Source organism: Crassostrea angulata, chromosome 2, assembly GCF_025612915.1.
Source record: "Crassostrea angulata isolate pt1a10 chromosome 2, ASM2561291v2, whole genome shotgun sequence".
In the NCBI taxonomy this organism is placed as follows: Eukaryota; Metazoa; Mollusca; class Bivalvia; order Ostreida; family Ostreidae; genus Magallana; species Magallana angulata.
Window position 1 is genome coordinate 36,867,826 of NC_069112.1, and position 15,925 is coordinate 36,883,750.

General features: G+C 32.6%; 2 protein-coding genes across 2 annotated transcripts in view; one reads left to right on the forward strand and one right to left on the reverse strand.

The window, feature by feature from the left end:
* LOC128171643 (talin-1-like) overlaps positions 1-7,001 on the forward strand; it is a 55,249-nt gene extending 48,248 nt beyond the window's left edge. Inside the window, exons 30-31 of the mRNA XM_052837419.1 lie at positions 2,509-2,637; positions 5,663-7,001. Of these exons, the coding sequence (XP_052693379.1) occupies positions 2,509-2,637; positions 5,663-5,794 (261 nt within the window). The 3' untranslated portion in view covers positions 5,795-7,001. The remainder of the gene's footprint in view (positions 1-2,508; positions 2,638-5,662) is intronic.
* Positions 7,002-7,618: 617 nt separating this feature from the next.
* LOC128173159 (uncharacterized) lies at positions 7,619-15,859 on the reverse strand. Its single transcript, XM_052838878.1, has 9 exons — positions 15,488-15,859; positions 14,761-14,892; positions 12,064-12,186; positions 11,751-11,895; positions 10,548-10,690; positions 9,132-9,196; positions 8,659-8,750; positions 8,347-8,456; positions 7,619-7,978 (listed from the first exon to the last, which is right to left on the reverse strand). Exons 1-9 carry the CDS (start codon positions 15,824-15,826, stop codon positions 7,661-7,663), a joined length of 1,467 nt encoding a protein of 488 aa, XP_052694838.1. The 5' UTR covers positions 15,827-15,859; the 3' UTR covers positions 7,619-7,660.
* Between the last annotated feature and the right edge of the window lie 66 nt (positions 15,860-15,925).

The following is a 15,925-nucleotide window of genomic DNA, read 5'->3' on the forward strand; positions in this document are numbered from 1 at the left end:
GTTTTCTTGTAATTAATTGCCTTGTGTCACTTTCGTTATTGTGGTAATCGCCAGGAAATGTATATGGTCTTTTTTTTTTTATTAAATGTAGCATTTAAGTTTCATTATGACTTTAATATGTTGAAACAACACGAGATGAACAGATGACATGATTTGACCTTGTATTGATTGAGTTTTTTAGGTCACCTGAGTCAGGTCACCTGAGTCACTCGGGTGACCTATTGCAATTGGTCTTCGTCCGTGCGTCGTGCGTCTGTGCGTCGTGCATTAACAATTTTACATTTTTAACTTCTTCTTGAAAACTACCAGGCCAATCGTTACCATTTTTTTGTGTGAAGCATCTCTATGGTAAGAAGAATCTAAATTGTGAAATTCATGGCTCTACCACCCTTGGGGTGCTACGGACGGGGCCAAATATGCAAAAAAGGCCAAATTTTCAAAAATCTTCTTCTTTACTCCCACGCATGTGAGGAAAAAAACAGTTGCATGGTTATGATGTCCATGAAGCCCTCTACCACAATTGTGAAATTTATGGCCCCAGGGTCAGGGGTTCTGACTTTAAGTCAATGGGCCAATATGGCCATATAGTAAAAATGTATTAAATCTTAGAAAATCTTCTTATTTACTACCATATATATTTTTAAAAAACTAAATGCATGATTATGATGTCCACGAAGCCCTCTACCTAAATTGTGAAATTTAAGACCCCTGGGTCAGAGGTTCAGGATCTAAGGTGGGGCCAATATGGCCAAATAGTAAACGTATTAAATCTTAGAAAATCTTCTTCTCTACTCCCGTATATATTTGTTAAAAACTAAATGCATGATTATGATGTCCATGAGACCCTCTATCAAAATTGTGAAATTCATGACCCCTGGGTCAGGGGTTCAGGCTCTAGGATGGGGCCAATGTGGCCAAATACTGTGGTTTCATTAATATTCAAGGGTATCAATTTTCGTGGATAAAGTGAAAATCACAGTTTCAAGGATACGTAAATTCGTGGCCAATTCCCCTATCAATACAAAATGTTTATAGAAATATCACTTCAATGAACATTAAATTTCGTGGATCAACTTAACAACGAAATCTACGAAATTTGGTATTCAACGAATATTGATGAAACCAGAGTAGTAAAAATGTATTAAATCTTAGAAAATCTTCTTCTCTACTCCCATATATATTTGTTAAAAACTAAATGCATGATTATGATGTCCATGAGGCCCTCTATCAAAATTGTGAAATTCATGACCCCTGGGTCAGGGGTTCAGGCTCTAGGGTAGGGCCAATGTGGCCAAATACCGGTAGTAAAAATGTATTAAATGTTAGAAAATCTTCTTCTCTACTTCCATATATATTTGTTAAAAACTAAATGCATGGTTATGATGTCAATGAGGCCCTCTACCGAAATTGTAAAATTCATGACCCCTTTGATAGGTGTTCAGGCTCTAGGGGGGGGGGGGGCAATATGGCCATATAGTAAAACTGTTTTAAATCTTAAAAATCTTCTTCTGTACTCCCACACATGTGAGCACAAAACTGAATACATGGTTATGATGTCCATGAGGGTCTCTACTAAAATTGTGAAATTCATGACCCCTTTGTTAGGTTTCAGGCTCCAGGGTGGGGCCAATATGGCCAAATAGTAAAACTGTTTTAAATCTTAAAAAATCTTCTTCTCTACTCCCACACATGTGAGCACAAAACTGAATACATGGTTATGATGTCCATGAGGGCCTCTACTAAAATTGTGAAATTCATGACCCCTTTGTTAGGTGTTCAGGCTCTAGGGTGGGGCCAATATGGCCATATAGTAAAACTGTTTTAAATCTTAAAAACTCTTCTTCTCTACTCCCACACATGTGGGCAAAAAACTGAATACATTGTTATGATATCTCCAATCTCCTTTACCTAAATTGTGAAATTCATGGCCCCTTGGTCAGGGGTTCAGGACATGAAAGGGGGGGGGGCAATATGGCAATATAGTGTTAATGCATATATTTTTTTTCTCTATTCTCACACATCTGTATTAAAAAAACTGACTGATTAATATGTTTACCAGGAAGTCCTCTACTGAAATTTTAATTTTCATGTCCCCTCAAGGATGGGTTTTGACTCTAGGACAGGGCCAAAATGGATGTATAGATGGTAATGCATATAACGTTAAAAAAATATTTTCTTTACTCCCGCACACATGAAAGGAAAACGGAATTCATGATTTTGTAGACCAGATCTTAGTTTTTCACCAAAATTATAGGTTTCACAGTTCTTTTTGAAATGTGGTCGTCATTACAAATTTATAATTTTTCTACTCCAGTATGAAACCTATTTAATTAGATGCATATATGAGGCTCCGTGACAAGTTTGTTTATGGGATGTATGCTACTCAGGTGACTGTTAAGGCCAATTGGCCTCTTGTTGTTGATTTTAATATGATCAATATCTGACCTAGCTACAATATAAGATCAATAAATGACCTTGATATGACCTTGTTACTATTCATATCTGTAGGCGGCGGGTAATGCGGTGAAGCGTGCCACGGAGGTCCTGGTGAAGGCGGCCCAGCAGGCCAAGCAGAGAGATGAGGACGAGGATATAAATGTGGCGGTCGACTCGCGTAAAGTGGGCGGGATCAAACAGGTGAGACATGCCCACTTACTGTGTGTTGTATATTTCTTCATGTATTTATGTTCTTGTATACAATGATAAACTGAAAACCAACTTGTCCTTGCATCTGTCAATCACAGTGATGAATAGCAATATAGAAGCTTACCTTTAGATTAATCATTATATGTCTAGTTTACGAAAAAGTAATCTTCTGAAAAGAATCCAGAAAAGACTTGTTGTGACAAGACTGTCGGCAATGATTGGGAATTTTCTAATCTCTTTAACATTTCTTGATTGCAAATATGAGTTGGTTTACCATATTCATCCTTGACTTTGGAGGATTATTTTTATTCCATGTTTGTGCCTGATCTTTACTACTATTATATTAAAAACTTGTACAGTGTCATTTCATCAGCATTCATTAAATACCAATTTTGATTTAGTTTCATTTAGTTGAGATGATTCATGAAGTTAAATTTTCAGTGAAGTGCAAAATCAAATAACAAGTTAACTTGATTGGATTATTAGCCAGGAGTTTACATATCTATGTAACTGTGATTTTCATTAAATCCACAAAAATTTATGTCCACGAATACTAATGAAACTACAAAGTATTGATGAAATCCAAGTATTGCAAGAGAACATGGGATAAATATGAACGTTACTAGTGTATTGCATGAAGTATTCCTAATCTATACATTTATCAATTCATTTCATGATTAACACTGTATATTTCATAATTAACACTGTATATTTCATAATTAACACTGTATATTTCACCTCAATACACTTAAGATTTTTATAATATTTTCCTGAATAGGTAATATCTATAACAAGTATTGACACAAACTACTTTCAAACGTGTGAATTTACACATCCACATCACAGACTCCACTCTAACTTGTATGGTCGCATCATTGATAATATACTATATATGTCCAGATATAACACATATACTGAAAATACTTAAAAGATGTAATTAACACACTAACAGCTAATTACATATGATATAAAGTAATTATACTTAAGATATGATTAACACACTAACTGCTAATTAAATACAATATAGTGATTATACACAAGATATAATAAACACACTTATAATTCATTACATACAATAATGTGATTATAAATGTAGTGATTATGCTTAAGATATAATTAACACACTAACAATTCATTAAATACAATAATGTGATTATAAATGTAGTGATTATACTCAAGATATAATAAACACACTAATAATTCATTACATACAATATAGTGATTATAAATATAGTGATTATACTTAAGATATAATTAACACACTAACAATTCATTACATACAATATAGTGATTATAAATATAGTGATTATGCTTAAGATATAATTAACACACTAATAATTCATTACATACAATATAGTGATTATAAATATAGTGATTATGCTTAAGATATAATTAACACACTAATAATTCATTACATACAATAAAGTGATTATAAATATAGTGGTTATGCTTAAGATATAATAAACACATTAATAATTCATAACATACAATTTAGTGATTATAGATATAGTGATTATACTTAAGATATAATTAACACACTAACAACTGATAAATTACATGCAATGTAACTAAGAAAACAACTAACGATGTTTCAATTTTCGGGGATTTTCACCTGTGAATTTGAATTTATTGTCAGAATGAGTTGGTGTTTGATGACCTTTGACCTCTTCAATTTGACCTCACTTTACAGCCAGGAGTCACCGGAGGTCATTACTGGTGTCATTTCTCGTTTCTTTCAGGATTCTAATTAGATGTAATTTGTTAACATGATGATATGTGCTTCTGTAAACACATTATATTCGGCGTGTATGATATTTAGTGGAAACAAGTTTTTGAACAATTTAAGCAAATTCCTGAATGTTGCTATTCTATACGTATATACATGGCATTGAGCAATGTACTTGATTTAGCGGAAGCCGCCTTCTGTCAAAAACGCTAAATAGAATACACAGCTAAATGTAACACGTTTACAGTATTCAAATTAGAATCACACATGACACACTGTGTACATATATGACAAACTCCAACAAGAGTCTCACGTAATATATACAAATCTAATGCACAGTGTTCAAACACCACAAACTGAGGTTATAATAGAATAATTAGCAGTGCTACACATATATAACGTCTGACAATAACAACAAAAAAACATCAAACAATTTTATTATGGAACTTAGAACTAAGTTTGTGGAGGTTGAGGTATGATCACTTTTTGACTGTTTGTAATCCGTCTCCAATTCAATCTTTTTCTTTCTCTTTCTCTTGAAGTAAATAAATTCAAGAAATGATTCATTTCATTTAACATAAAAAAATTGATATAAAGAGCTGTGTGCTAAAATTAATGTTAAGATAATGAAATTTTACATACATTTTGCAAAGTTTATATTCAGCAATAAAAAAAAGAAAAAGAAAGAAATAACGTCAGAGGATAAAGCTCAGTTGATGTGTTTAAGTCAAAAAGTCATCAATGTCTTGTTGCTATTTTTAGCAAATTGAGGCCCAAGAGAGGATTTTGTTGTTGGAGAAGCAGCTTGAGGATGCGAGGCGCCTGAAGGAGAAACTGGCGGAGAAACGCGACCAGACGGCTGTCTAGATAACACAGTTTGACGGGGGGCGAAACGGGGGCTCACTAATCCTTGTTCTTTTACCCTATAACAAAAAAATTCTTTTACTTTTGTTGGGTAATTTTCTGGGCTGTAAAATTTTGTTTGAAAAAAAGTTCTTTTCTGTTTGGCAATAATTACATGTAGTATAGAATAAAGTAATGTATACTAGTCTAATGACATGGGGATTTTTTAAATCTAAAGACAGATTTTATAACCATGTCCAAATTCCACTCTCTCAGAGGTATTGAGCCCCCCCCCCCCCCCCCCCCTCAATTGTCACACTGTGTATTCTTGGACTGACTGCCTCGGTCTCTTTGCATGTTAGCGTATCATCCTCACCATTACCATCTCGTCTCTCATCTCCTCATATATAAACAACTTTTTTTTTCTTTTCTCTAAAAATTTTACAGGACCTACAAATTCAAGAGGAGATGTTCCGGAAGGAGAGAGAATGGATCGAAGCCAGAGAGAAGCTGGCCAAGTCCCGTAAACAGCGGTACAAGGACACGGGCCACGATAGCAACTCATCATCCGCCTTCTAACGCCGCACGCTCCAGCTTTAACTGTATAATGCGTATAGTGCCTGTCACGTGTCTTGTGATGTCATAATGGCTTCCATGTCAGCTGTCCTTGTGAAGGTCAAGGTGAAAAGCATCTAAGTGATTGAGAATTTGAAGGGAGTGAGAGTGTTTGAGATCTGGGTTAGGGTTGCATTTCTGTGGGTGTGATTTTTCAATATAGATGTGTAAGTTTGTATACTTAGAATGATTAATGATGATAATGTATTCAGAGGACAGAAATTTGGAATTGAGAAGAAAGAGACTCAGAAAGAAAGGATTCTCAATAATCATATCATATGTATATGTAGCTGCTGATTAACTGTTAAACCAGTTATGTCACATATTGTACCGGATTTTACAGAATTGTTTACCAACCGTGCAAACATTTATTTATTTTGAATAGAAGCAGTTGTTATTCGACACTTGATTATTTTTGGATTTTCTCTGCAAGCAGACTTGTTTTTTTTTTAGAATATAAACATTAAGTTTTCTGATTCTGATAGATTAAATCTACACTGTTTTAAGGTAGCCAATTGTGATATGGTGTTACAAATGATAGATGATATGGTGTTACAAATGATAGATATGCAATACTTATATACAATATAAAGACTGATATAGCTTACTTATTCTTTAATATGTATATGTATTTGTACTATCCATGTACTGCAGATGTTGTATTCAAGTCGTGTTTTTATGTCGACTTAGAAATTTGCTTTATCAGCACAGTTTGAGTGAAAATTAACCAGGTTTCTTCCCCTGTTTTGTTGCTGTTTAGAGATTTCAATTCACGCTTGATTTTAGTCAGAGTTTTAATTGATAATTTCATGAGAAAAACTTTGATTTGATTTCTGTGTTTGATGCCAGGCTTCCACTAACCGAGTAAATCCGCGAGTATTTGGTGTGTACCACGCTAGTCCTACACATATACCCAGTGCTGCGTATTGAACTGTTTTATGTGTGTATTTTGTATTAGTCGTGTTTAGTTTTTGATAAAAGCGATATATATTTTATTCTGTTTAATATAATGATTATTGTATAATTATTATGATGACGACTGTGTAATTTTCTACATTCTCTATCGTACACAATATATGTAGTAAACTTTTGTTTCCTATATAGAATTTGTATATTGTTTGTAAACTGTCCATATAAAACATGGCCTCCCCCTCACCAGGTGTACAGTACACTGCTTGAAAAAACAGCTTTACAAAGTAAGTAAAGGTATTGTAAATTTAATATTTACATTTACTTTAATTAGATTTACTGTTTTAAGTCAAAGTTGGTAAAGATCATATTTACATCAACTTTACTTGACCTTAAATGTGATGTAATGTCCCACATTGAATTAACTTTACTGAAATCAAATTTTAAGATTTAAGCAACTTTAATTTGTTCTTAAATAATAGATTTAGTACATTAAATTCAATATTTAAAAAACCTTAAATACCAACTTTAATTGCAGTAAAGTCAATTTTTGCACTATGTAAACTAGAAATTTTACAAAATTAAATCAATGTAAATATCCTTAAACATCATTTTAATTGCAGTAAATATAATGTTTACAAATTGTAAATTCCAAACTTAAATATGAAGTTTACTTCTTTTTTTTTTAGTTTAAAGTTATTTGAATCTAATAAATTCATAACCATGGATTTAAAAAATGAAAAAGAGAAAATAAAAAAGGGTGCAAAAAATGTTTATTAGTGAAAATATTTCCTTTTGATAAATGCTATTTAGATAAAAACACATTACATTTTCATAATTTACATATATATATTGTGTTACACAAAAAGTACATGCAATCTTCACCAATCATTAATTACAAAAAGGTTTACAGTTTTCAATTTATACAAAAATCCAGGAGAACTCCTCCTCTATGTCCGGCCTTTGCTGCTCCTTAATGGAACCCCTGGTTCTTTTCTGGAGGAGCCTCCTGCTTCTAGACGGACAGACTTCCAAATATTTTTTGTCCAAACTTTCTTTTACTGTCCTCCAAGTATCACTCTCCCATGAATATGGGTGTGATATGAAGCCCTCGTCAGCCTCTTCATCACTCGACATTAGGTTATGTGCTGACTTGGACTTCAATAGCTGTGTCACCATTTTTTTCTTTTCCATTCCCCAGTTTTTCTTTTCAGCTGCCTGGAGTCGACGTCGTACTTTCTACAATATGAATAATGATATCAATACACAACAGTAAAATAAAACATACTTCATCATCTTGTACCATGGAAGGACCAAAAAACTGACCATATTTGAAATAAAAAACTTAAGTAATTTTTACTCATAATAGTTACATGTATGACGATTGACTGCAGAGAGGCTGCTTCTTTTAAGTGTTGAAAACTGTGGTGTTGCATTTCAAGATTGAGGATGATCAGATTATTAAGTTCTTGAAGATTTGATATCTGTTATTTTTTTTGTTACGTATCTTAATTAAAATAAATTAAAAAAATAAAATCTCAATGACCATTATTGGAAGTTGCAAAGTTCTTTATTACGTCTCTAAAAATGGGTTTTAAAATACTTGCCTCTTTCTTTCTCTCATAGGTGGCTTGCCTCTGCTTGTGCAAAGCATCCTTGTTCTTGGATTTTCTATTGGCAGCCTCCTTTTTCGATGTAAAATATCTCTTCACAGCAGCTGCAAGAGAAATATAGTTCTTTTTCAAAAACAGTTTTCAGTGGTTACAATTGTTGGGAGATGCAGACAAAAAAATAAAATACTAGAGTTACCTTTAATGAATACAATGTAGTACGCAAACAAAAGGGGTTATTAATGTTGCAAAATTGGACAAAAAACAATAGATTTTAAAATTAAAATGAAAATATTAATGACAGTTTACCTTCTAAAACCTCATTTGCTACATCAGGAGCAACCCCCTTTACGCTTTTCTTGATATAATCAGTCAATTCACAATTCTCCTCGTCATAGAATCTACAAAACAGCATTTAAATCATATTTCATTGAAGAAAGTAAAGTAATGATAAATGCTTGTGTGCTTGTAAATATTAAGTTTCCATTCAATTTTCAAATATTAATAAAATTCATTTAATTGGCATAGGACTATAATAATATCAATACCATGATTCTCAGGTCTACCCCTAGGTATCAATTTTTTTTAATGTTTTAGGAATTATAATCAAAATTACAAGTTTTCAAAGTAACAAAGATAGTTCTGCATTGATCCGCTTATTATGGGCCAATGAAAGAATATAAACTAAACATCTCCCATTTTTCCACTAAAGTTTTATTAGTTATTATTCACCATCTGAACTTTATAACAAGTAAATTTGTGATAATTTGTTTTTGACTTACCTCTTCTGGTAGTCCCATTTCAAATCCATGTCCTCACCATTGGCAAAGTATTCCTTAACAGCTATCTACAAGACATAAGCACATAAACTGAATAAGGAAAAATATTATCCCTCTGTGTAAATTTTTATAATTTTCAATGTAAAATTTTGACAATAAACATGTTTATACTTTAAATATACTTTAAATACCATCTCCAATATTATGCAGTTGTCTATGCATTTGTGTGTCAATATTAATAACTTGACAGAGTACAAATGAACAGCCATAAAGTTCATAACATTTTACAGCTTAGACACTATATAGAGTATCAACCTGATTCAAATACTACCCCTCCCCCTATCAAAAAAAAAAAAAAAATGTGAAAATGAAGGCTATTTAACTAATAACTCTAATCTTCACAATAAGAAAATAAATTTCTTATATTGCATACAACATACATGTTAACTCTACCGATTTTCGACCCAATTTCCCGCCTACCGCTTTTAATTGAAAATCTACCGATTTTTCAAAAATTCAATTTTGCCTCGCTTGGGTAGCCATTTTGGAAGCCATTCTAGCTATAAAATCTCGCTAGTTCTTTAGATATCGCGTGACTTGAGTCAGGAACATTCAGACGTTTTTTACATAGCAATAATAATGTGGGTTTCAAGCATGCGTTTGACAATGAGTGGTGAACTTTTCTCATTGATTACATTAGTTACAAAAATGTCATCGACATCACCGCCCCGAAAAAGAAAAAGATATTATTCAAAGTTTAACACTGACTGGCTGAAGGTATTTGACTTTCTTCATAGATCAAAAAAAAAGGGGAACAGTAGGCGTTTTGTACGTTTTGTCATAACCGATTTCTCAACTTAGATTTCCCAAACTTTGTTCTATTATAACAGTGGCCATGACTATTCCCAACTCAAATGCAGAATGTGAAAGGGTGTTTTCTCATTTAAAAAAAATACAGACAAGTTTCAGATCTGAACTATCAAATGACACTTTTTCTTCAATTTTGGCCACAAAGTTAAATAATAACAAAAGTTGTTTTGAATCAATTCCAGAAAAGACCACTCTAAGAAAAGAAAAGCTAGCTACAAAATCCTACACCAATGAACACAAATAAATCTTTCTTTGCATGTGATATAAGTGTTATTGTTTCATTTATTGTATTCCTTCATATTCCTTATTGTAGCCATTAGCTTCACATGAAAATTGAAACCGCCGCGCACCGCGCGCAATGCTACCACTTTTGAGTTCAAAATCTACATATTTTTCATCACTGGAGGTTAACATGTATGAATTACAAACACAATTTTTGTTATTAAAAAAGATTGTAAAAAGTTAGCAGCTAAGTTTGCCTTGTTACAACATCAAAATTATACAGCTGTTAAATGAGTTTGGGTTAAAAATACATTGGAAATTACTTACCCTGATTCTGTTTGGGACACTGACTGGTGCTTGTGCTTCGTCTTTTTTTTGTGCAAGTTCTCGCAAATCTCTTTTCATGATCCCAATGTGGGCAAGAATTTCCCTCTGATTTTGAATTATCTCTCTTAGTTGTCCTTGCACACCTTTACAACAAAATTATGAAATTGTTACCGAAAATGCAAGTGTAAGCCTGCTTCATTGTTATCTACATGAACATTACATTATTTAGCTAATTCTACATTTAAATCAACTGGTAATAAAAACATTAATATTATGGTTTCAGACATTTAGAATTAGGGCATACCACTTTTTACTTAAAAATTTCACTAAATATGCATATTCTACTCAAGATGCCTATTCTTGCAATTTTTAAAGACTAGAACCGTTTTAAAAAGAGCTTGGACTTTGAGCAGCACGTGACAAACTCCAATCTGACGAAGGCAGGGTCTACTCATGGTTAACTATCCAATTATTGGCTTATAGATATGAATATATTGAACGCAATGACACTCGCCCGACTTCACCCAGAGATCAGATGTATATTTCGCTGAAACAGCGTCAATTTCACAAAGCATATCTTGACAAACAACTTTCTGGTTTTGACAGTCTATTAATATTAATGAGTTTGTCTTAGCGAATTAGAGGAAAGTAGGTCAATAGTTGACAGTTTGTTTTGATGAGCAAACTAGATAGTAACATCCCACAGAAAGTCGAAGCTTTTGTTAAAATGTTTCTATATACATAATATACTGTATATATATATATATATATATGCAAGAATTAAACAGTCAGATAAAAATGAATAGCATAACTGTAGCATAACTGCTTGCAAGGATGTACTGCCTTTTACTGGTGACAAAAAAAAGTTTGTTTCAATATCTTTTAATTCTTAATTTCATTATAAATAATTCAAATGATTACAGCATTTATGCATATTGTAGAGGCACTTATATTCGTTGGGTTAAAATTTCGTTGTTTTTAAACCCAATACAATTTTGTTGGGATTTAATTTCTTAATATCGTCATATTGTAATTTCTAAAATGTATTACACATGAACTCTGTTAATTAATTTATGAATACTTTGGTAAAAATTCTTCAAGGATGTAATTTCGTTGATAAATACTGCCAACGAAAATAACGAAATTAATTCCTCAACGAATATTTCAGCTTCTACAGTATGTAATTTTTTATTTATTACTTACTGTTCTGTTGCGTTTTACTCGTCAAGGGTGTCATACGGGTTGTGTCCTTTTCTACTGGTTGGGTTAATAAGGGTTCAGCTCTTGATGCTCCTTTTTCTACTGGTTGGGTTAATAAGGGTTCAGCTCTTGATGCTCCTTTTCTTTGCTTAACAAACCAAAATTAAAAAAAAAAAGTTCTAATTTAAATACAAGGAATCAGAAATGGACAGCTGTTAGTGTAATATATTTATTTATATTTCAAAGATACACTGCAGATGTAATAAATTAATCAAATAAAATAAACACATATCAAATAAATAAACTATGTCTTTACCTTCCTGTAAAGATTGTCATCTTTATCAAGCGCGTCCTCTGACTGCGATTCCTGTAATTGTCTGGAGTTGTTTGTTGGTTGTTTTCTTGGAGATCTTCTTACAGGTGTGCTAGTTCTTGCATTCTGAGGAATTCAAACATATGATGTATATGTACATGTATTGCTAATAAACACATGCACCTGTTCAAATAATTATATCTCAATAAAGAAAAGTTATCATCTTGTTTATGATTATATGTTACATGCTTTGTAAGGCTGGGACGATACTTTACTTAGCTGATTTGGTACATATCACAACACCTGAGAATCAATATGATACATATCTCAATACACTGCATAAAAAAAAGGGCTTAAGTTGTGGAGGTGTTACCATGTTTTTAAAGTTAATAAAATTAAAACATAGTTTGTCAATTAACAAAAGATTGCAAATCATTGCCATCGGTTAATAGCAGTTAGAGACCTCATCATAAGTATGTCATGATTGTCATCTAACATTTTTTCATTATCTAGCCTTCCTTAAAAATTGTAAGTTACAATGTGCGTAAAAGTCAATCTTTTCGATAGATTGTGAATCGCTTTGTTAATCAAATTGAAAAAGAATACTGGACATTTGAAATATTTACCAGTTTTGCCAGTGGGACCAGAAAATTTCAAAAACTCTAAGATTAGCTTCATAACAGTTTTGCCAACTTAACCTTGTCTTCCACCATTTTTGTACTTTCACATAAAACGCAGAGACTAAAATTAGCAAATAAATGAAGCTCTGACATTTTTGGAAAAAAATTAAAAACCGTTGCTCCGATAATCTTGTATTGATGGTATTTATTCAGTACATTGATCCCCAGATTATCATAATTATGTGATGCACCAGACCTCTCTAATGTTTTGCCAGCTTTGCTTTAAAGGTCATATGAAACGATATCCTGACCATAGTGAGTTATATACGGGAATGAGTTCATAAGTGCCTATTAAATAAGACTGACATTGTTTTTGGATATTTTATGCAAAATGTGAGCGCCACAGTCGATCAAAATCACTTAATCGGGAAAACGATCATTGACTTACGCGGCTTACCTCCCTTGCTTATGACGTCAGTAAGACCCAATAGCCTTATAAAGCTATGTTGTGAATACAGATATCCAAGTCATTTTGCAGCATTTTAAAAGAAAAAAAATACTATTTTATATAAAAACTTGTATAATTATACTATAATCAACCATGTCAGTATTTTTTTTATCTCAAGAAATGAAATCGTGTGCGTTTATATTTAATAGCGTGTACATATTCAGTTTCGAGACTGGACGGAGAATGAATTATTTTCTTCATAGATCCACATGCAAGTATAATATAATTTTAATATTAGGGTGTATATATATGTTTTATTTCGATCTTTTTAATGAAATTGACAAATTCAAAAATAACTGATTGGTTTTTTCCCATTTGCACGTTTATGCAATTCATTAAGATTTTTTTCCAAACAACTTATATATAGGCCTCGTGGTGCCTCATTCGCTTCACGATTAACCTATATTGTTTGTTTCGCTTTCAAATTCACAAATATGTTACCATCTAATTATTTTAGTCTAAGAGAAATTTCTTCAAGTGTTTTGTTTTTGAAACGTGTACTTGTATGTGCAGTGTTTTGATTTTACAGCGTGTATGTGCGGTGTTTACTCACATACCCCGTCTATCTCACTTTCTTCCGCAATGTTTTCTTTCGGGTTTTTTTTTTATCATTATTGATGCTTGTACTTAATAAAATCTGTTTATTATCTTCACATTCGTTCACAACTATTTTTATCAAACAACCGATTTATTTTACCAATACATTTCTAAATCCTTAAATGCCATATTTCCGCGATCTAATTTAATGAAAACGTTAATACACGTGTACACAAAGTATTTTCTAATATAAAGATATTGCTACATGTATATATCAATAAGTCAGAAATAAAATTTAAGAATAATTTTGCGGCATTTTATAGCTGCTCTTAAATACAAACTATGTACACAATGCCTCAAACATTTTCATTGGCCTGCCTTATACTTTTTTTGGTGATAAAATAAATCAAATCAATTAAAATGCTTTAATTCCCTTTAAATGTAGCTCAATCATTATACGTACCGAAGAAGAAAATGATGTTTCTATTTCAAAAGGATAAGGATAATTCATTAATCAGCTGTTAATGTTGGAGCATTTCTTTCGTTAAATTTCCACTGCAGTACGGGATCTTCATCATGATTTTACTCTGGTGAGAAGCTGATATTAGATTTATTCATTAACGACCACTTAAAACTAAGTCATCTGTAGGCTTCTACGAAATCAAATGGTCTCATTTGAAAAGAAAGACACGTTCATATATGCAAAAATTACTAAAATTTAATCGATAAACTACTGTAAAATTACACTAGTTTTGATGCATTGTTTACATCGGTAGGTCTTTGTGACGTCATAAATCCACAAAATCAAGAACGATAAGCGGGGAAGAATTTTTTCAGGTGCTCAGTTTTCACGGTTATTTCTCAGTAATGCAAAGGCAAAAAAATCTTGCATCACGTATTTTAACATTTGTTTATACCAAGCTTTATATTTATGAAAGAAAATCATAGTGTTAAAAATCGTTTCATATGACCTTTAAATTCCAGTCCCATCTTGATTTGTATTCTATTTACTGAGTATCAAACTTAAGATTTTACCTTGAAAAAGGAGCGTTGACCTTCGTCATCTGTTTCCTCATCAGATTTTTCCATTAATATTCTGTGGGTCTCACTCAGTGCTGACTTCTTTCTGGGTGACCGTCTCAATGGTACCATTGGCACTGCAGATTTCTAAGATAAGAAGCAAATCAAAATAAATTTTAATCAATTGCCTGTAGGTTTTCGCTACTGTCTAGAGAATTTGACAATTTGTGCAGGAATAGCAGATGAAATATATATAGAAAATAAAATAGGTTTGCCAGGGATCTGCACTGATATTGTTTAAGCATGTGCGGATCTAGGAGGCCCAGCCCCCCCCCCCCCTGAAAATTTAAATTGAATGTACTTAATAAAACTACCGAAAACATGTATGTACTTTTGAACTCTCCCTCCCCATCGGCCTTGTTAAAATATTACATGGACCCCCTCCCAAATAAAAAATTTCTTAAAAAAATGTTGGATATCCACTGACACTGGAAGTATATGAGTATTAAATGGGCATTTTTATACATGCAAATACAATAAACTTAAATAACTTCAAGTACCCACGTTTACATAGATATATCGCATTTCTTTGTTTTCTTGTTTGACTGGCAAATGTTATATTCTATGTTAAGATTTATAAAACGATGATACATGGCTAACACAGAGTTTTTCAACTTTGTGCAAATACATTACGTACAATAATATTACTATTAAAATAAATTACATTTCTAAAAAAACTTACCGTCGTCAGAATGGACTCGGATTCCGCTTCGCTGGCAGGAGACATCGGACGAATAATGCGCTTCTTTTTCTTTGAACGTTGGTTTCTCACTGGACTTTGGCTCGGACCAGTCTCCATGCCGCTTATTTCTGTGGCCGTTTCCTCGATTCGCAAGTCAAGATCTTGACTTTCCTCATCTGGATCAGAAGTGCTATAGTTATATTCCGACATCGTTCTGTTGTTCTCGACTCGAATGAGAGTGCTAAGCGATTTTAAACTTAGCTGAATTTGTATGTGCGCCCTCAGCTCTGATTGGCTAGCAGCATCCTTCTCCATATTTGGGAGTACCAAGGTAGGCATTCGTCGAATGATTCGTGCGCTTTCAAGTTACCGTTTATATTCTAACTTTATGAATAATTCCAATAACTGGACATTGTTATAACCAATTTCTTTAAAAGA

Coding starts and splice junctions, on each gene's coding strand:
- LOC128173159 (XM_052838878.1), bottom strand. CDS start 15,826: ATGCCTACCTTGGTACTCCCAAATATGGAGAAGGATGCTGCTAGCCAA. Junction 14,893..15,487: donor CCGAGTCCATTCTGACGACG/GTAAGTTTTTTT, acceptor TTCTTATCTTAG/AAATCTGCAGTGCCAATGGT. Junction 8,751..9,131: donor AAATGGGACTACCAGAAGAG/GTAAGTCAAAAA, acceptor GCTGTTTTGTAG/ATTCTATGACGAGGAGAATT.